Below are 20,810 nucleotides of genomic sequence, written 5' to 3'. Positions count from 1 at the left end.
CGGGGTACTAAATACTAGTATTTTACTGCGACGCCATGCGTGACTCCACATATCTGTTTTTAAACCAGAGATTCAACAATTATTGAACATCCCCTTTGATAAAGAACACCTTTTCGGCCACAGGTTGATTCAGCACTAGAAAAGATGAAAAAAGATCTAGAGACCGCAGAATCTATGTGGCACTTTCTGCCACTCCACCTATCAAGCAGGCTCTAAAACCACATCCTCAGAAGCCCCTACCTCGTACCAGCGTGGCCAAGGGCAACACTCCTTTCCCCAATATTACTATAGGGCTTTCTAAAGGGGCAACAATGCCAAAGGAAGAGGCAAAGGAGCTTCTCCAGATGGTTCTTCAACCACCACAAAACAGAGATTTCCTTTGCTTTCCCCCGACCATTTAACACCAGTTGGGGGACGATTACAGGATTTTCTGCCCACATGGCAATAAGTAACATCAGACCAGTGGGTGTTAGACATTATCGAACATGGTTATTGTCTGGAGCTCATAACCAAACCTCCAGACATTCCACCTCACACTCACAGACTCTCTCCTCAACACCAAACACTGCTCAAACAGGAGGTTCAAGCTCTCCTACTCAAAGGAGCTATAGAACTCATCCCTCTACACCATCAAGGGTCAGGGGTGTACTCCCTATACTTCCTGATCCCCAAAAAAGATGGATCTATAAGGCCAATCTTAGATCTATGGCCCTTGAATCATTACATCCTGTCAAAGCATTTCCATATGGTCACTCTTTTAGGATCCCACCTCTCCAGCAAGGCGACTTCCTCTCAGCCCTAGACTTAAAGGACACCTACTTTCACGTTCCCATACACTTAGCACATACCAAATACCTCTGATTTGTGATAGCAGACAACCATTACTAATTCAATGTTCTTCCATTTGGAGTGACTACTGCACCTAGAGTGTTCACAAAATGTCTAGTAGTGTTAGAAGCACATTAGCGCAGACAAAACATCCATGATTTCCTGTATCTAGATGACTGGCTTTTCAAAGGCAGCACTTTTGTGCTGTGTAAAAAACACACTCAAACTACCATAGACCTACTCCATCAACTAGGCTTCACCATCATTTCCAAAAATCTCATCTTCAGCATTTACAGATTCAGCCTTTTCTGTAGGCTGTTCTAAACACTCAGGTGGGATTAGCCTACGCCAATACAGCACGAATGCACAATTTCCAAATGTTGATATCGTGCTTCCAAGCCAATCAGCAAGTCACTGTCATGTGTCTGATGGCTTCATGCATTGCCATAGTACCCATGTGCAACTGCACATGCGTTCACTACAGGAATGTCCAGCACAGAAGTAGTCTCAGTCACAGGGTCAGTTAGAAGATATAGGGCCTGATTACAACTTTGGCAGAGGGTGTTAATTCGTCCCAAATGTGACGGATATTCCACCCACTGTATTACAAGTTCCATAGGATATAATGGACTCGTAATACGGCGGGTGGTATATCAGTCACATTTGGGACGGATTAAGACCCTCCGACAAAGTTGTAATCAGGCCCTTAGTGTTAATAGACAGCCGCACTCATTGGTCTCTGCAGTGGTGAAACACAAACAATCTGTTGAAAGGGTGGCCTTTCCTCAACCCTGTTCCCCACATACTGACAGTGGATGCATCACAAACAGTTACCATGCCCATCTCAGTCAATTTGGTGTTGGGCTCTCCATCACAAGATCCTTCTGTTGATGGGACACCTTCCGGGAACACATAACAATTTTTCTGACCTCAGCAAGATGCTGCAACAAGTACATGAGTGGGAACTCCACCCACAAGTCCTACTCACTTACTTCCAATAGTGGGGGTCTCCAGAAATGCATCTATTCTGAACTGCAGACAACACAAAATGTTTAAACTTCGACTCCAGGTTCCCACACCCTCTATCCAAGGGCAATGCTCTATGGATTAACTGGTCAGGGATATTTGCCTACGCTTTTCGCCTCTCCCTCTTCTCCTGTTTCTGGTTCGGAAGTTCAGACAAATATCCCTTACACTAATACTCTTGGCTCTGACATGGGCCTGAAAGCCATGTATCTCAGCCTCCCACCTGAATGTATGACCATTCTCAAGGAAGCATGCACACCTTTTACTAGAGCGTGTTATGCAGCTACATGGAAACTATTTGTTTGTTACTTTCATAGTGACAATATTGATCCATTTAATCTAACAATTCAAGACATTGTTTTGTTACCTGCTACATCTACAGCGCTCTGGCCTTACATTCACATCCATACGCTTACAACTAGCAACAGTGGCTGCTTACCTCCAAAATATACAACACCGCTCTTTATTTAAGATACCAGTCATTAAAGCCTTTATGGAAAGTCCTAAAAGAGTAATTCCATTGCAGATTCCACCTGCACCTGCATTTAATATTAACATTGTTCTAACAAAACTTATGAGTCCACAATTTGAACCACTACATAATTACTCCCTCCAGTTTATATCTTGGAAAGTTGCCCTTTTTGATTGCAGTCCCTTCACTCAGATGTGTCATTGAGCTCCAGGCACTAAACTTAGAACAACCTTTCTTCCAGTTTCACAAAGATACGGTAGTACTTCGCACAAACCCCAAATTCCTTCCAAAGGTGGTCTGCCATTTCCACCTCAATCAGTCAGTAGAATTACCTGTATTCTGTCCTCATCCAGACTCGAAAAGGGCTCTTCATGCATTAGATATTACAATGACTCTCATGTAATACATTGACAGAACTAAATACTTTCGTAAAACCAAACAACCTTCTGTTGCTTTTTCGGATCCTCACAAAGAAAATCCAATTTCTAAATCAGGCATCGCTAGGTGGATAGTTAAATGTATACAAACATGTAACTTTAAAGCCAAAAGAACTCTGCCTCTACCTCCAACAGCACGCTTTACTCAGAAAATAGGGGCCTCAGTGGCTTTTCCAATAGTCCTATAGATGATATATGTAAAGCAATAGATGGTATATGTAAAGCAGCTACATGATCTACACCACACATCTTTACTAAACATTGTGTGGATGTTCTAGTACTCCAACAAGCTAATGTTGGTCAAGCAGTGCTATGCACACTTTTCTAAACAACCACAGATTATAAAGCAGTGCTCTCCAAAAGCGGTGGCTAGTCTATGCAAACCATGTGTATCTACAGAGACACATGCCATCAAACGGGGAATGCTACTTACCCAGTAAGCATCTGTTTGTGGCATGTAGTGCTGTAGATTCACATGCACCCACCCTCCTCCCAAGACACCTGTGGCCGTTGCAGTTACTTTACATTCTCATTTCCATGGACATATTTCCTTACACTTAATTTAAACTCCATTCACATCCGCCTGGGGAAAAACAATCTAACAATGGAGTCGATACCCATGAGCATTATCACCAAGAGGAGGAATCACTCTACCTTGTGGCTCGAAAGACTTCTTAGAAGAAAAACATCCGGACCCAACACTAGATGGTAGGAGTATGCAAAGCATGTGAATCTACAGCACTACATATTGCCACAAACAAATGCTTACTGGGTAACACTTTCCTTTAAAAAAAAAAAAAAAGGAAGCATTTCACCCTAGAGCATCAGATTACATCACTGCAAAGAAAGACATTTATCGACTCCCCAAAAATGATAGTGACATTATTGAACTAAGAGGCAAGTCAGTATTTATTATCCCTGAATAGACCCTAGATTCTTATTATAGATAGAGCAACATAGACTGGTGAATCAAACATAAGAGGTGCTTGTAATGTGCACATCCTGAACTAAAATATTTAAGTGGTCTTGTGTGACGATAAAGAAAAAAATTAAGTTAAAAATTATATTTGCTTAGGATCACACAAATTGGACAGGCATACATGCGGATATACATTCCAGGTTATCTGGGTTCACATTTTGGAATTCAGCCACCAGATGTATATCTCTGTGTCTCTCCCTCTCCCTTCTGTTATATATCATAGGTGATTGTGTTGTCTTTTATTCTTGGCACATGATGAGAAACCAGACAGACAATTCAAACCGTACTTTGGCCACCAGATCCAATTACCTATGCAAGAATGCAGTTATTTGGGGAGTGTCACACCCCAGACACCCCTCTTCCCTCTAAAGCTATGCTCCAGGACATATTGATTAATTTGTGTGCATAGCTCCTCCTTTGCTTGTGAATCCATCGCCTACTTGTAAGGCAGATATGGTTATGCTGTTCTCTTAGTTAAATATGGGATCTGATCACAGGGATGTGTTTGCAGTCAAATCTCACATTGCAGACAACATGATACCTAATGATTTAGGTAACGTTTCTATCAAACCCTTAGCATGTTCATTTTAAACATTATTTAAATGATCCTAGAAAACACTTTACATATTTTGTTTTACCTTTTGTAGAGAAAGCTCTGCAGAGTTTACTGGAATCTTTGACTTGCCCTCCTTATACTCCAACTCAGCACCTAGAGCGTGAACAAGCACTGGCCAAGGAATTTGCAGAAATTCTACATTTCACCCTTCGCTTCGATGAACTGAAGGTTTGTGAGATAAATGAAAACAAAATCAGTAAAATTACAAGACCAAATGTTGTTTGATATCTTAAGTGTTATTTTCTTGTACCCCTTTAGATGAGGAACCCAGCGATTCAAAATGACTTTAGTTACTACAGGCGGACAATAAGTCGCAATAGGATAAACAACATGCATGTGAGTACATGGAGCTGTTCAAAAGCAAAACAGAAAGTACAATAAGATTAACTAGTACGTCTATGAAAAATGTTTGGGAATGGCACAGAAATAAAAAAAAGGAAGAAGGAGGACCGGATTACATTTTAGGTTTTGTATATAAACAGCATGATTATCCTGTGTGATGTATAAGGTATGAATAACTGTTTTGAAGGCTAAAATGGGTGGAACTTTCATAAAGAATGTATGAGAAAAGTGAAACGAAAATAACTTAGGGCCTCATTATGAGTCTGGTGGTCAGACCAGCCGCCCGCCGGGCTCGCGGTGATGAGACAGCCGCAGAACTGGCAGTCTCCCCACCAGCCCCATTACAAGGTTTCCACTGGGCTGACCGGTGGAAACCAAGGTTTTTGCTTGTCAGCCCAGTGGAAACTGAGCGACAACATGGAGCTGAGACTAGTGCCATCGCACAGGGGCACCCCAGCATCCTCGGAGTGCGCACTGTCTGCAAAGCAGATTCCGACGGTGCTTGCAGAGGCATGGGCAGTGCAGGGGCCTCCAGCACTGGCTTATCGCCAGCCTTTTCATAGCAGTCAGACTGCCGTGGTAAGGCTGGGGGTAGGTAGAGTTGTAATCAGCCGGACAGTGCTGAACTCAGCGTCGGCCTGGCTGTACTACTCAGACCACCATCGGGAACCATGTTCCGGCAGACCCCTGGCAGTCATAGTATGGCAGTCAGACTGCTATTTTTGCAGCGGCTTTGACTGCCACAATTGCGGTGGTCCAACCGTCACTGCCTCGTATTGAGGCCCTTAGAATTTAGTGTTCGATGGCATCTGTCGCTGTAGATACGCATGTTTTGCATAGCTCGCCATCTGGTGTTGGGTCGGAGTGTTACAAGTTGTTTTTCTTCGAAGAAGTCTTTCGAGTCACGGGACCGAGTGACTCCTCCTTTTGTCTCCATTGCGCATGGGCGTCGACTCCATCTTCGATTGTTTTTTTTCCGCCATCGGGTTCGGACGTGTTCCTGTCGCTCCGAGTTTCGGAACGGAAAAACAGCTAAATTTCGGAAGATTTTCGTCGGTATTGTTGCGTTCGGGATCGGCGTAGTTAGAATCAACACCGCATCGAAGAGCTCCGGAGCCCTTCGGGGTAGTTTTCGATCCCCGTCGGGGCCTACTCGGCCCGACCGCGTGTAGAAGAACGCCGATGGAACGGACCCCGTTCCGTTTCTGTCCCAAATGCCACAAAAAATACCCCTATTCAGACCAACACTTGGTCTGTAACCTGTGATGGTCACCTGGGAGGCCTGTCGTGCGTTCCGGTCCCGAAAAACACTCCGAGACCGTCGAGCCAGAAGACTTCAAATGGCGTCCACGCCGACAGCGCACCGAGAGTTCGAGGTACAGGAAGAGGAAGAAACCTTTTCGATACACAAATCGGACTCCGAGGAATTCGACGATCCACGAACCGTGAGTAAGACGTCGAAAACCACGCATAAGAAGATTGTCAAGGCCCAGGGGACGCCACTGCCACCAGGCCATGGCTCCACCCATAAATTTGGTGACCGACCGTCGGCACCGAAAAAGGCCCAATCAGTGCCGAGACTGTCCGACTCCGGTCGAGACACCGGCACGCAGCCTTCTCGGGACCGAGAAAGTGCTGGAGACATACATCGACACCGAGATAGCGGTGTAGACACAGCTCGACGCCGAGACAGCGGCACCGATGAAGATCGACGCCGAGATGTTTCAACTCCGAAAAAGAAAAAAGCCACCTCGGAGCCGAAAAAAGATGCAGACAGGGTTTCGGTGCCGAAACAACCTGCAACCGACCCAGTTTCAGGCTCTTATACCGAAGAGCAATCAATGACCTCCCAAATGCGAAAGCATAGGTTTGAGGAAGACCTGCAATCCACCGATGTAGACCATACGCAGAAACGTATTTTTATACAGCAGGGGACAGGAAAGATAAGCACCCTTCCCCCTATTAGGAGAAAGAGAAGACTGGAATTTCAAACTGACCAAACACCACAAACAAAAATGGTGAAAAGGGTTACTCCGCCACCCTCTCCTCCACCTATAATTCACGTCTCGCCAGCACAAACTCCATCACATTCCCCGGCTCACACCACCATGAGCCAAGGTGACCAGGATCAGGACGCATGGGACTTATACGACGCCCCTGTGTCAGATAACAGTCCGGAGGCATACCCTACAAAGCCATCACCACCAGAGGACAGTACTGCATATTCTCAGGTGGTGGCTAGAGCAGCACAATTCCACAATGTAAGCCTCCACTCAGAACAAGTCGAGGATGACTTTCTATTCAACACCCTCTCTGCCACCCACAGCTCCTACCAAAGCCTGCCTATGCTCCCTGGTATGCTTCGGCACGCAAAAGACATCTTTAAGGAGCCGGTCAAAAGTAGGGCAATCACACCAAGGGTGGAAAAAAAGTATAAAGCGCCTCCTACAGACCCTATTTTCATAACTTCGCAGCTGCCACCAGATTCTGTCGTTGTAGGAGCAGCTAGGAAAAGGGCCAACTCCCACACATCTGGGGACGCACCACCCCCAGATAAGGAAAGCCGCAAGTTCGATGCAGCTGGAAAGAGTCGCAGCACAAGCTGCAAACCAGTGGCGCATCGCTAACTCACAGGCACTTCTTGCGCGCTATGACAGAGCCCATTGGGATGAGATGCAACATCTCATTGAACATCTACCCAAAGACCTACAAAAGAGGGCAAAGCAAGTGGTTGAAGAAGGACAGAACATTTCAAACAACCAGATACGCTCCTCCATGGACGCAGCAGACACAGCTGCAAGAACAATAAATACATCTGTGACCATCAGAAGGCATGCATGGCTACGAACGTCTGGGTTTAAACCAGAGATTCAGCAGGCAGTTCTCAATATGCCATTCAACGAAAAAGAACTGTTCGGTCCAGAAGTGGACACGGCGATTTTGAGAAACTTAAAAAGGACACGGACACTGCTAAAGCCATGGGCGCACTCTACTCCCCGCAGAGCAGAGGAAATGACAGCACCTTCCGCAAAACACCCTTTAGAGGGGGGTTTCGGGGTCAGGCCACACAAGCCAGCACCTCACAGGCAATACCATCCAGTTACCAGGGACAGTACAGAGGAGGCTTTCGGGGCCAATATAGAGGAGGGCAATTCCCTAGGAATAGGGGAAAATTTCAAAGCCCCAAAACCCCTACAACTAAGCAGTGACTCACATGTCACTCACCCCCTCCACACAACACCAGTGGGGGGAAGAATAGGTCATTATTTCAAAGCATGAGAGGAAATCACTACAGACACTTGGGTTCTAGCAATTATCCAAAATGGTTATTGCATAGAATTTCTACAATTCCCTCCAAACATACCACCAAGAGCACAAAATTTATCAAAACATCATTCCGAGCTCCTGGAGATAGAAGTTCAAGCACTATTGCAAAAGAACGCAATCGAGTTAGTACCAAACACACAAATAAACACAGGAGTTTATTCACTGTACTTCTTAATACCAAAGAAGGACAAAACGCTAAGACCAATCCTAGACCTAAGAATACTAAACACATACATCAAATCAGACCACTTTCACATGGTCACACTACAAGAAGTGTTACCATTGCTGAAACTACACGACTACATGACAACATTAGACCTCAAAGACGCGTATTTCCATATACCAATACATCCATCGCACAGGAAATACCTAAGGTTTGTATTCAAAGGAATACACTACCAATTCAAGGTACTGCCTTTCGGTTTAACAACCGCACCAAGAGTCTTTACCAAATGTCTAGCAGTAGTCGCTGCACACATCAGAAGGCAGCAAATACATGTATTCCCGTATCTAGACGACTGGCTAATCAAGACCCATTCGTTAATAACGTGCTCACACCACACAAATCAAATCATACAAACCCTCTACAAACTAGGGTTCACAGTCAACTTCGCAAAATCCAACATTCTGCCGCGCAAGGTACAACAATACCTAGGAGTCATAATAAACACAACAATAGGAGTAGCCACTCCAAGCCCACAAAGAATTCAAAATTTCAACAACATCATACAACGCATGTATCCAACACAAAAAATACAAGCAAAGATGATATTACAACTCCTAGGCATGATGTCTTCATGCATAGCCATTGTCCCAAACGCAAGACTGCACATGAGGCCCTTACAACAGTGCCTAGCATCACAGTGGTCACAAGCACAGGGTCACCTTACAGATCTGGTGTTAATAGACCGCCAAACTTACCTCTCGCTTCTATGGTGGAACAATATAAATTTAAACAAGGGGCGGCCTTTCCAAGACCCAGTGCCACAATACGTAATAACAACAGATGCTTCCATGACAGGGTGGGGAGCACACCTCGATCAACACAGCATACAAGGACAATGGAACATACATCAAACAAAATTGCATATAAATCACCTAGAACTGCTAGCAGTTTTTCAAGCACTAAAGGCTTTTCAACCAATAATAGTTCACAAATACATTCTCGTCAAAACAGACAACATGACAACAATGTATTATCTAAACAAACAAGGGGGGACGCACTCAACGCAATTGAGCCTGCTGGCACAAAAGATATGGCGTTGGGCAATTCACAACCAAATTCGCCTAATAGCACAATTTATCCCAGGAATTCAGAATCAACTCGCAGACAATCTCTCTTGAGATCACCAACAGGTCCACGAATGGGAAATTCACCCCCAAATTCTGAACACTTACTTCACGCTCTGGGGAACACCTCAAATAGACTTGTTTGCGACAAAAGAGAACGCAAAATGCCAAAACTTCGCATCCAGATACCCACACAGGCAGTCCCATAGCAATGCCCTATGGATCAACTGGTCAGGGATATTTGCCTACGCTTTTCCTCCTCTCCCTCTCCTTCCTTATCTGGTAAACAAACTCAGTCAAAACAAACTCAAACTCATATTAATAGCACCAACTTGGGCAAGGCAACCCTGGTACACAACGCTGCTAGACCTATCAGTAGTACCCCACATCAAACTGCCCAACAGGCCGGATCTGTTAACACAACACAACCAAACGATCAGACACCCAGATCCAGCATCGCTGAATCTAGCAATCTGGCTCCTGAAATCCTAGAATTCGGACACTTACAACTTACCCAAGAATGTATGGAAGTCATAAAGCAAGCCAGAAGGCCATCCACCAGGCACTGCTATGCCAGTAAATGGAAGAGGTTTGTTTGCTACTGCCATATTAATCAAATCCAACCATTACACGCAACCCCAAAACATGTAGTGGGTTACTTGCTTCACTTACAAAAATCTAACCTAGCTTTCTCTTCCATTAAAATACACCTTGCAGCAATATCTGCATACCTGCAGCCTACCTATTCAACTTCCCTATATAGGATACCAGTCATTAAAGCATTCATGGAGGGCCTTAAAAGAATTATTCCACCAAGAACACCACCTGTTCCTTCATGGAACCTAAATGTTGTCTTAACTAGACTTATGGGTCCACCTTTTGAACCCATGCACTCCTGCGAAATACAGTTCCTAACATGGAAAGTTGCATTTCTCATCGCCATTACCTCTCTAAGAAGAGTAAGCGAGATTCAGGCGTTTACAATACAAGAACCTTTTATACAACTACACAAAAATAAGGTCGTCCTAAGGACTAATCCTAAATTTCTACCAAAAGTTATTTCACCGTTCCATCTAAATCAAACAGTGGAACTTCCAGTGTTATTCCCACAGCCAGATTCCGTAGCTGAGAGGGCACTACATACTTTAGATGTCAAAAGAGCATTAATGTATTACATTGACAGAACAAAGAGCATCAGAAAAACTAAACAGCTATTTATTGCATTCCAAAAACCTCATGCAGGAAACCCAATATCAAAACAAGGTATAGCCAGATGGATAGTTAAATGCATCCAAATCTGCTACCTTAAAGCTAAACGACAACTGCCCATTACACCAAGGGCACACTCAACCAGAAAGAAAGGTGCTACCATGGCCTTTCTAGGAAACATCCCAATGCAAGAAATATGTAAGGCAGCCACATGGTCTACGCCTCACACATTCACCAAGCACTACTGTGTAGACGTGTTATCCGCACAACAAGCCACAGTAGGTCAAGCCGTATTAAGAACATTGTTTCAGACTACTCCCACTCCTACAGGCTGAGCCACCGCTTTGGGGAGATAACTGCTTACTAGTCTATGCAAAACATGCGTATCTACAGCGACAGATGCCATCGAACTGAAAATGTCACTTACCCAGTGTACATTTGTTCGTGGCATCAGTCGCTGTAGATTCGCATGTGCCCACCCGCATCCCCGGGAGCCTGTAGCAGTTCGGAAGGTACCTTCAACTATTTGTATATATATTATTTTAACCTTAAATAGGTACATACTTAGTCACTCCATTGCATGGCCACTATTACTACAATACAACTCCTACCTCACCCTCTGCGGGGAAAAACAATAGAAGATGGAGTCGACGCCCATGCGCAATGGAGACAAAAGGAGGAGTCACTCGGTCCCGTGACTCGAAAGACTTCTTCGAAGAAAAACAACTTGTAACACTCCGACCCAACACCAGATGGCGAGCTATGCAAAACATGCGAATCTACAGCGACTGATGCCACGAACAGATGTACACTGGGTAAGTGACATTTTCATATTTCAGCATATTTGCTGGTAAACCCAGAAGTGAACAAGAGCCAAGCATGAACCAAAAATGTGAACCTGAAACCAAAGGTTCATTGAAATCCTATTTTAAATGTTAGTGAGCCTATTTGATTTTTCTTCAAGGTTCTTTTCATTGTTTTTTTTAATTGTTCTTATGTGCTTAATAAACAAGCACACTACACTAGAGATGTATATAAATATATATATAAATATATAAATGTATATATATATATTTTTTTTTTTAAGCTGTAGAAACACATTGAAGGCACATATGGATAGCCATGCTGGTGGGAGCTTAGTCTCATGGTAGGGTCGCCCAAGCTGGACAGTCAAATGGTAGAGACCAGAGGAGAGTTTGGGCACATAGCTAACAACCATGTCCCATTAAAAAAAAAAAAAAATCATAATTATAATAATAATGTTATGGAATCAACAGCGAGAGCCACTAAATCTTCTGAACTGGCTCAAGGCACACCAAAGTGGAGTTCATATTTTGCTGCCCTACATGACAGCATAACAATAGATAGTTTTTGTTTGCAGGTTTCAGATCAGACTGAGTGTATTTGTGGTCCACACTCGGGGATTTCTGTCGTAGAGAGATTGTTCATTAGTCTTCCTGTAATTTGTTTAATGTAGCAGTATTCTCTGATATGCTAGTTACGGGAGAACACACTTTCTTGCATTAACCGTGGTCCAGATTGCTGCAATGCTTGTTGGTCCCCTAAGCTTAGAACCCTCGTGTCAAAGGCTACTAGTGGAAATATGGCCGTTCACAGCAAACCTTCCAGTCAAAGAACATTGGTGGCTTTGTGTCTGTTTTCTTCACTTAAATTCAGATGTGTTCTGGCAGATGCTGAAAAGGAATCTCCTAGGGGTCCGAAATAATGAGATGAAGAGGCCTTCCGTAGAGTTAAGTTTACTACTTATGCTGTGAGGGGAAGACTTGGCAGCAGTGGGAAAATAAAACCCACTCCACTGGAATCCAGAAAATCCATGTTGAATCTGCAGCATTGATCTTTATTTCCAAAACAGCAGTACGGACAGCTGTCTTAACCATAACGAATACATGTTCTTATTGAGCACTATAGCACTATCGGGAGAAAGTTTGTAAAGGGATACAGTTCCATCTACCGGTGTAATGGCTAACATTGAAACTTGTAGCAATTTAGGCACTATGCATGTGAACCCTCAGCATATAGTTGAAGCAGTGCCATGAGGAACTAACTGCATATTGCACAATTACACTTAAATTTTTTGGGTGATGTACACATTCTGAATGAGAGAGAATTGTATTTCTGGTGTATCGCTAAAGGAAAAATGTGGCCACATCTGTCATTATGAGTAGTTTGAAAGCAAGTTTATATACTATTAGAACATGGAAAGTGAAAACTATAGTTGCTGAATAAGGTTTCTTTCAGAACGTCATGAATGGATGTTGTATAATAATTCCATAATACTTTCCAAGAGATTGGTTCATCTATATTTTATCTGGAACATAAGAATTATATTACAGAGTTGATCTTAGTAAGAGCAGCATGTCTCCTGCATGCTCTTGATACTGAATGGGAAGGCTATGACTACTGCATTCCTGATCTGATGTATTAAATTGGTAACTTGACAATATCTATATTACACATCCACTAGATATTTCTACAGAGGTTGTTACTCCAACACATAGCATCAAGCATGCCTTCCTCCTAGTTGTATACAACTTGCTGATTTGTACAAACTCGATTTTGTTAAACATACATGCTGCAGACCAGTTTACGTGTTGTTTATAGCTTGGTATTTTCGTATAATGTGAGTACTTTCCACTCAACCTTCTTAAGAGTTCAGGAGAGGCTTTGAATGGCTTTTCCAAACTCTATGGCTGGCTCTGATTAGGATCTGATATCAAGAACCACTGCCAGTGGTGTCATGTTGGCTAACTCTCACAATCTCATTTATAATTACTAAAGTTAGTGTTTTATTTTCAGCCAAAAGGTGGCAGCGTGCATGTGAATCTTTGAATGCTACCATCCTGCAGAACCACATTATTAGACAAGTAATTTGATTAGGTCTACAGATTCTACCTTTGATGTGAGGACGTTACAAGATTAAATCCCTTAATTCACCATTGAGAAAGAGCTGTATGTTGTGGACATGATCATGTTTTTCTCCCATTTATTTTACTCATCATGACGTAAAAAATGTTTGACTCTGGTGCATGTTTTTTAGATTGTTGAGAGTGGTTAAATGTTGCCTTTATGATTAAACATATATTCTTTGAACAATCATTGATTGCAATACATACGCATATCATACTGTTCGAAGAATAGGGTGTTGAAAGTGTATTGTTAAAGTTAGAAAAAATTGTTTTTGGAGAAGCTGAAAAAGTCTTCTTTTCTGTTTTTGAGTTTTTCAGTTATTTTCATGTTTTTTGGTCTTGGTCAAACAGCTAGACATAGAAAACGAAGTAAATAACGAAATGGCCAATCGAATGTCCTTGTTCTATGCAGAAGCTACTCCAATGTTGAAGACACTTTCTAACGCCACAACAAACTTTGTGTCTGAAGTGAGTATTAACAAGAAGGTTGAACAGAGAAATGCTGTTCATTTTCACACCAGCTGCATTTTGTAATGCCCATGTCTCTTGTGTGTTCCAGAACAAAACTTTACCTATTGAGAATACAACTGATTGTCTTAGCACCATGGCCAGTGTCTGTAAAGTGATGTTGGAGACACCGTAAGTAAACTTTACTTAAGCAGTTGGTTCTAGTTGGAGTTTTTGAAAACAGGAATACATTTAGTTCATAAGTTTAACTTGAGACCTTTGTATATTTTTTCGTGGAGTGAGAAGCTTAGCTTTGTATGCTTTCTTTATAACTTGTCATGTATTTTTTCAGGTTTGTTCCTGCAATAATTTGTAATAAAGAAATTGTTAATAAAATTAAGTTGAACCATCATTGTTTTATCCACTGGTGACAAGGAGCTGCACTGTAATGAACATGTTCTCTCACCCTTAAACTGTCTAGACTCTCAACTTGAATATTTCTTTTTACAGATGAGTAGCCTCGGTGCACTTTAACAGAGTGGTAAAGAGAAAAAATACTTGTCGTTAGACAAAGGCCTTTTTGCTTAAAATGGATTAATACATATTGTAAAATAGGAGAGATACAAAAAGGGATCTTATTTAAAAATAGAACCATACAGCCAAACCTTATGTCTATTCCAGTATGAAATCCACAGGACACACTTTCCAAAGTGCTCAGTCTTGACTCTTGCCTTCTACTAGATGGGATGCTTGATTGAGGACCACAAGTAGTCTTAGAGTCATTGGTTTCAAGTCTGTGCTGTAAGATAATTAGTTTTAATTACTTTAAATAGGTGCATTTAATTTATGCTTTTTAAAATCTTTTTATAAGTCACTGATGTGAGCGTAATATATTATAGTTTATAAGTTGCAAATTTATCTACATTCCCTTTGAGTATTTGTAGGGAATCACAAACTTTACTGACTATTTAAATCACTTAAGTGCACCTGTATCCAATAGCAGCATTACACTTCTGCCCCTTGAAGGATCAAAGACTTTTAAACCTCACTTTCATGAGACAATATGTTCCCGCTTTTAGGCCACAACACCAAAATACAGGGAAGTACAAGACGTTAAAAAACATTCGAATTGAAAAAGATTAGGCCACTTCATTAACCCAAATTATAGATGAGTGAAAGGTTGAAGTTTTTTTTTTTTACATCAGTAGAAAAACAAACATAATCCCTAGCAGCATTCAGGAGCGCTCCTGAAAATCTGGCTCATCCCCAGAATCAAGGTGTTTTTTTTTTATACATTATCTTTCATACTAAATCAACATTTCTGCAGATTCTTTGAGCTGTGAGCACATGTATCATTTCTTCAGCAAATCAGAGCACATGAAAAATAAACATCATATTGCCTTAACACCTAAGCACCATCCTGTTTTATTTATAATATTCAGAAAGTCACGTTTTATAATCCTCCTATTGAGCACACATATGTATGTGTCATAAAGGACTACTTTAGAGTGCTCACTCTTTCCACTTCAGCCCTAAATGTCCCCCCTTTTCCAAGACCCTCTCTAATTACCTCTTTTTCTCTTTGGTGGTGTGCCTGAGTTTTCTTTTTTATCTTGTAAGAACATAATTTCCTGAAAATTGTAAATTTGTAAACATCTTATCTGATAGAGACGTCTAGTTGCAGATTCCTTACCTTAGAATTTTCCCCAAGTGTCAGACTGGATCGTGAGATTTTTTCTTCGAGCAGTAGTACCCTTGTGCGCCAGTAGGTGGCGTCGGTTGACTCCGTGAGCGTTGTTGGCGTCGTTACCATGATGACGTCGGGAATAGTACATAGACGCTGCCTCAGCGCACTGACGTCAGTTCTTTTCTTTCCACGCCACGCGCTGATCCTGAGAGAACTACCCTAGTTTCTTTTAGACTGACTTAGGCCATTTTGTTGAGTTTTTTTGGTGGGCCAAGATGTCCCCAAAGACAGTTTTCAAGTCGCGTGAGGACTGTCACCGCATGATGTCGGTGACGGAGCGGCATCGGGTCTGTTTGTGGTGCTTGGAGCGCAACCACGACCCAAAGTCATGCTCCAAGTGCCGGGCCATGCGCCCGAAGGCCTCGTGGGAGAGATCCCTCAAGCTTATGGCGGGCCACCACTTGACTCTGTGTACGTCCCGGTCTCGCTCAGGAGGAAGGTCTCAAGACCGTTCGCGGAGCCACCACCATTCTTCTTCCTCCAAGACTTCGGGCACAGATAAGAAGAAGAAGTCAAAGCGGTCCCGACGTCCTTCGACTTCACCCCGTCGACGCTCGAGGCCTCTGTCTTCGGAGCCTACTTCTGGGTCCGCTCTGCACTTTCCAGGAGCAGGAGCGACCCGCACCCAATTAAAACACTTTTATGAGGCCATGCACCTCATTTTTTGGTCGGACTGACCCCGATATGGCGCCTTCGGGCCCAAGGGCTTCGGATGAGGGGCCTTCAGGTTCCGCATCAGTGGCTTTGGCTCCGGTCACTGAGGTCCCCTCCAGATCTGCACTGACGCCGGTTGAACCATTGAGACCTATGCCGGTTCGATTGTCAATGCTCCCGACATTGGTAGTGGCCATCATTGACCCAATCCTTATCCCTGACGACTCTGAGTCGGAGCGGCATCAGCCAACGCCACCTCTGTCTTAAATGGGGCCTACTCACCGCAGGTCGGATTTGAACACTTTTCCTTATGGGTACAAATTTGGGGAAGGATTGGAGGGGTCCCTGTACCCTTATGAATACCAGGAGGACCCATCTTTGGACTTGGCACAGGAATTAGGCTAGGCCGTGGACTGGACACTTCTCCAGATGTTGGCATGCTGTCTCCTCCTACCTTGGCTACGGCGGAGGGAGTGACATGCTATGGTGGTCAGGAGAGCGGCTGAGGTCCTTGGCCTTGAGCTGCCTACTGTAGAGGTCAGGTCCAATCTCCTGACAGAGGTGCTTCAGCCAGGGGCTTCCACATCTGAGCCCCGTTTGCAATTCAGTGAAGTCCTCACCGATATCCTTTTGGGTACTAGGTCCAAACCCAACACAGGGGCTCCTGCATGCCATCAGCCTGCACCGAACGACCCTAAATTACTGTCCCTAAACCCCACGCCTGAGAATCTGGTCATCCAGGCTTCCTCTTCTCGGGTGCATTTCCTTCTGCACCCCCAGATAGGGAATCAAAAAGGCTGGAACGGTTTGGGAGGAAGATGTTTTGCAAGTTCTGCCGCAGATACCAGAGGAGGCCCGTGCTATCGTCTCCCAAGCTGTCAACGATGGGAGAGATGCAGCAAAGTTCACGATCTGATGTGGGCTGGACGCGACCGACTCTCTGGGCAGATCGGTTGCTATGATGGTGGCCTTGAGATGCCATGCCTGATTGTGTACTTCTGGTTTTTCGGGGAATGTCCGAAGTCTCTAAAGGACATACCCTTTGGTAGCTCCTGTCTCTTTGGAGACAAGGCGGGCTCGGCCTTGGAGAGATTTAAGAACTTCCGGGCTACGGCTCCGTCCATTGGCCTTTCCGCTGCCCCTCACCCCCAAAAGTCTGCCTTTCATCCCCTTTAGTGTCCACGGTAGGGGCTCCCTGTCGCGTCCCCCATCCAGCCATCGTAGCACCCATGCTGTTCAGCCGCTGCATGGCTGAGCACGCGGAATCCCACGTGGGCGTCAGACAGGGAACCAGAGGTCTGCCCAGTCCACCCCTGCCCCTGCTGCAGCCTCCAAACCCTCCTAGTCCGTCCCCTCGCTCCGATCCAGTTAGCGGCAGGATTCGCCATCACCTGCCTCACTCGGAATCCATCACTATGGACAGGTGGGTTTTGCAGATAGTTCGAAAGGGCTATTCCCTCCCTTTTGAATCTGCCCCACCAGCCATTCCTCCATCAATCAGCCAACTCCCGGAGGATCATTTGGGACTTCTCCGTCAGGAAGTCACAGCTCTCTTGGCCAAGGGAGCCATAGAGAAGGTCGCTGTGCCAGAAGTAGAAAAGGACAAGGGCTTACTGTAGGAAAATGGCCCTTGTTGCAGTTACTCCACCACTTTTTGCCTGATATTGATGCTGACTTGACTGAGTGTGTGCTGGGACCCTGCTAACCAGGCCCCAGCACCAGTGTTCTTTCACAAAAAATTTACCATTGTTTCTACAATTGGCACACCCCTGGCACACAGATAAGTCCCTTGTAAAAGGTACCAGTGGTACCAAGGGCCCTGGGACCAGGGACGATCCCTAAGGGCTGAGGCATGTGTTGTGTCACCCTAAGGGACCCCTCACCTAGCACATGCACACTGCCATTGCGGATTGTGTGTGTTGGTGGGGAGAAAAAGGCAGTCGACATGGCATCCCCCCCCAGGGTGCCATGCACACAAAACACTGCCTGTGGCATAGGCAAGTCACCCCTCTAGCAGGTATTAAAGCCCTAAGGCAGGGTGCACTATACCACAGGTAGGCGAGGGCATAGCTGCATGAGCAATATACCCTACAGTGTCTAAGTCCATTCTTAGACATTGTAAGTACAGTGTGGCCATATTAAGTATATGGTCTGGGAGTTTGTCACAACGAACTTCACAGTTCCATAATGGCTGCACTGAATACTGGGAAGTTTGGTATCAAACTTTTCAGAATAATAAACCCACACTGATGCCAGTGCTGGATTTATCTAAAAAATGCACATAGAGGGCATCTTAGAGATGACCCCTGTATTTTACCGAATCCTTCGGTGCAGGACTGACTGGTCTGTGCCGGCCTACCTCTGTGAGACAAGGTTCTGACCCCCTGGGGTGAGAGCCTTTGTGCTCTCTCGGGCCAGAAACAAAGCCTGCACTGGGTTTAGGTGCCTTCACACCTCCTCCCTGCATGAACTGTAACACCTAGCGGTGAGCCTCAAAGGCTCAGGCTTCGTGTTACAATGCCCCAGGGCACTCCAGCGAGTGGAGATGCCCAGCCCCCAGACAAAGCCTCACTTTTGTCGGCAAGTCCAGAGGGATAATTAGGAAAAACGAGGAGTCACCACCTCAGTCAGGACCACCACTAAGGTATCCAGAGCTGAAGTGACCCCCTCCTTGCAGAATCCTCCATCTTGGTTTGGAGGACAGGGACCAGTAGGAATAGGAATGTGCTCCCCTTCCCAAAGGGAGTGAGCTCAAGAGGGGTGTAGCCACCCTCAGGGACAGTAGCCATTGGCTACTGCTCTCTGACCCCTAAAACGCCCCTAATTCTTGTATTCAAGGGCTCCCTGAACCAAGCTAGTCAGATTCCTGATGACCTCACAAGAAGGAGGACTGCTTAGCAGAAGCCACAGCAGAGAAGGAAAGGAGACAACACGTGTCTTGGCCTCAGCCCTACCAGCCTGTCTCCTGCTTCAAAGAACCTGCAGAAGAAAAGCGACACATTTTGCAGGTCAAGCGACCCCTGAAGAACCTCCAGAGGACTGCCTGCATCACAGAGGATCAAGAACTCCCATTGACAGCGGCCCTGTCCAAAGAAGAACAGAAGAAGAAACCTCTTCTGAAGGACTCCCACCTCACTCCAGAAGCGTGAGTCCTAACTCTGCACCTGACGCCCACAGCCTGAGTCCAGGTGGCCCAACCGACCAGAGAGGACCCCCCCCAGGCGACGGTGACCAAGTGCCCACCCTGGGTTGACCTTTCCACCCCTCCACGACGACACCTGCAGAGGGAATCCCGGGGACCACCCTGACCGCGACTGCCCTGGACGAAGATAACAGACGCCAAAGGACCCACTCCACAGGCCTTGGAGAAATCGACACCCGGTGCAGCAACAATCAACAGGCGGCCCTCTTCCCTGTCCGACCAGTGGTGTGCCCGAGACACGCCCCTGGACCTCACTTGCAGCGCCTGAGTGACCCCCGCGGTCCCCTCACAAAGTTTCATTGGAAACCCGATGCCCTGTTTGCAGCCGGCTGCCCCAGTGCTGCTGAGGGTGTGGGATTGGTGCCTACTTGGGGCTCCTCCAGTGCTCCTCTAATCCCCCCTAGTCTGCCCTCTGAGCTGCAGGTACTTACCTGCTGACAGACTGAATTCCGAGTACCCCCTGTCTCCATAGGAGCCCACGTTAAAATTGCTCAACTTTGACCTCTGCACCCGGCCGGCCCCCTGTTACTGGTTGTTGGTGTTTTGGGTTAACTTGAACCCCCAACGACGGACTACCTAAAACCCAGAGACTGGAACTGTAAGTCGTGTACTTACCTCTAAAACTGTACTTTATTTTCTTCCCCCAGGAACTGTTACGAAAATGCACTGTGTCCACTTTTGAAATAGATATTCTCTGTTTACTATTTACTTGACTAAAGTGTAACAAAGTTAGATTGATGTCTATGCTAAGTACTTACCTGCAATAGTATTTAGCTTTGAACTTAGTCTTGTGGTTCTAGTAATGAAGTAACAAAGATATTTTTCTATATAAAATCCTATTGGTCTGGAGTTAAGAGATTGAGTGTGTGTTTCCTCTGTTGCTTGTGTGTGTACAACAAATGCTTAACACTACCCTCTGATAAGCCTAACTACTCGACTACACTACCACAAATAGAGCATTAGTATTATCTATTATTGCCTCTATCCAGCCTCTTGGGGAACTCCGGACTCTGTGGACACTATATCTCATTTTGATATAGTATATACAGAGCCACCTTCCTACACTTACGTCCAATCCTATACCTATAGAATATGTCTCTACCAGATATTTTGTTACTGAAGGTAAGTAACCTGTACTTTAGGTTTCGCCTGCATGTGCACTTGCGAGCATGCTTACAAAAACTTAAAAGGAGCTTGGAACTAGCCCCTTACTTACATGAGCTTACCATTGGCTTACTTCAACGTCCTTCTGATTTACCTGCTTTGGATTGGCCAACACGTTATCTTCATGACACTTCCTGTCTTCG

At 44.8% G+C, this 20,810-nt stretch overlaps 1 protein-coding gene across 4 annotated transcripts in view; it reads left to right on the top strand.

Annotated features, from left to right (window-relative positions):
* Window positions 1-20,810, top strand: part of CYRIA (CYFIP related Rac1 interactor A) — a 214,066-nt gene that overhangs the window by 154,825 nt on the left and 38,431 nt on the right. For all 4 annotated transcript variants that reach the window (XM_069235965.1, XM_069235967.1, XM_069235966.1 and 1 more), the window contains 4 exons: window positions 4,390-4,526; window positions 4,617-4,694; window positions 13,805-13,921; window positions 14,013-14,092. In XM_069235965.1, coding sequence (XP_069092066.1) covers window positions 4,390-4,526; window positions 4,617-4,694; window positions 13,805-13,921; window positions 14,013-14,092 — 412 coding nt within the window. The remainder of the gene's footprint in view (window positions 1-4,389; window positions 4,527-4,616; window positions 4,695-13,804; window positions 13,922-14,012; window positions 14,093-20,810) is intronic.

The sequence above is a fragment of the Pleurodeles waltl genome, chromosome 5, assembly GCF_031143425.1.
Source record: "Pleurodeles waltl isolate 20211129_DDA chromosome 5, aPleWal1.hap1.20221129, whole genome shotgun sequence".
In the NCBI taxonomy this organism is placed as follows: domain Eukaryota; kingdom Metazoa; phylum Chordata; class Amphibia; order Caudata; family Salamandridae; genus Pleurodeles; species Pleurodeles waltl.
The sequence above is the reverse complement of the archived record's forward strand: the minus strand, read 5'-3'. Positions and strand labels throughout refer to the sequence as shown.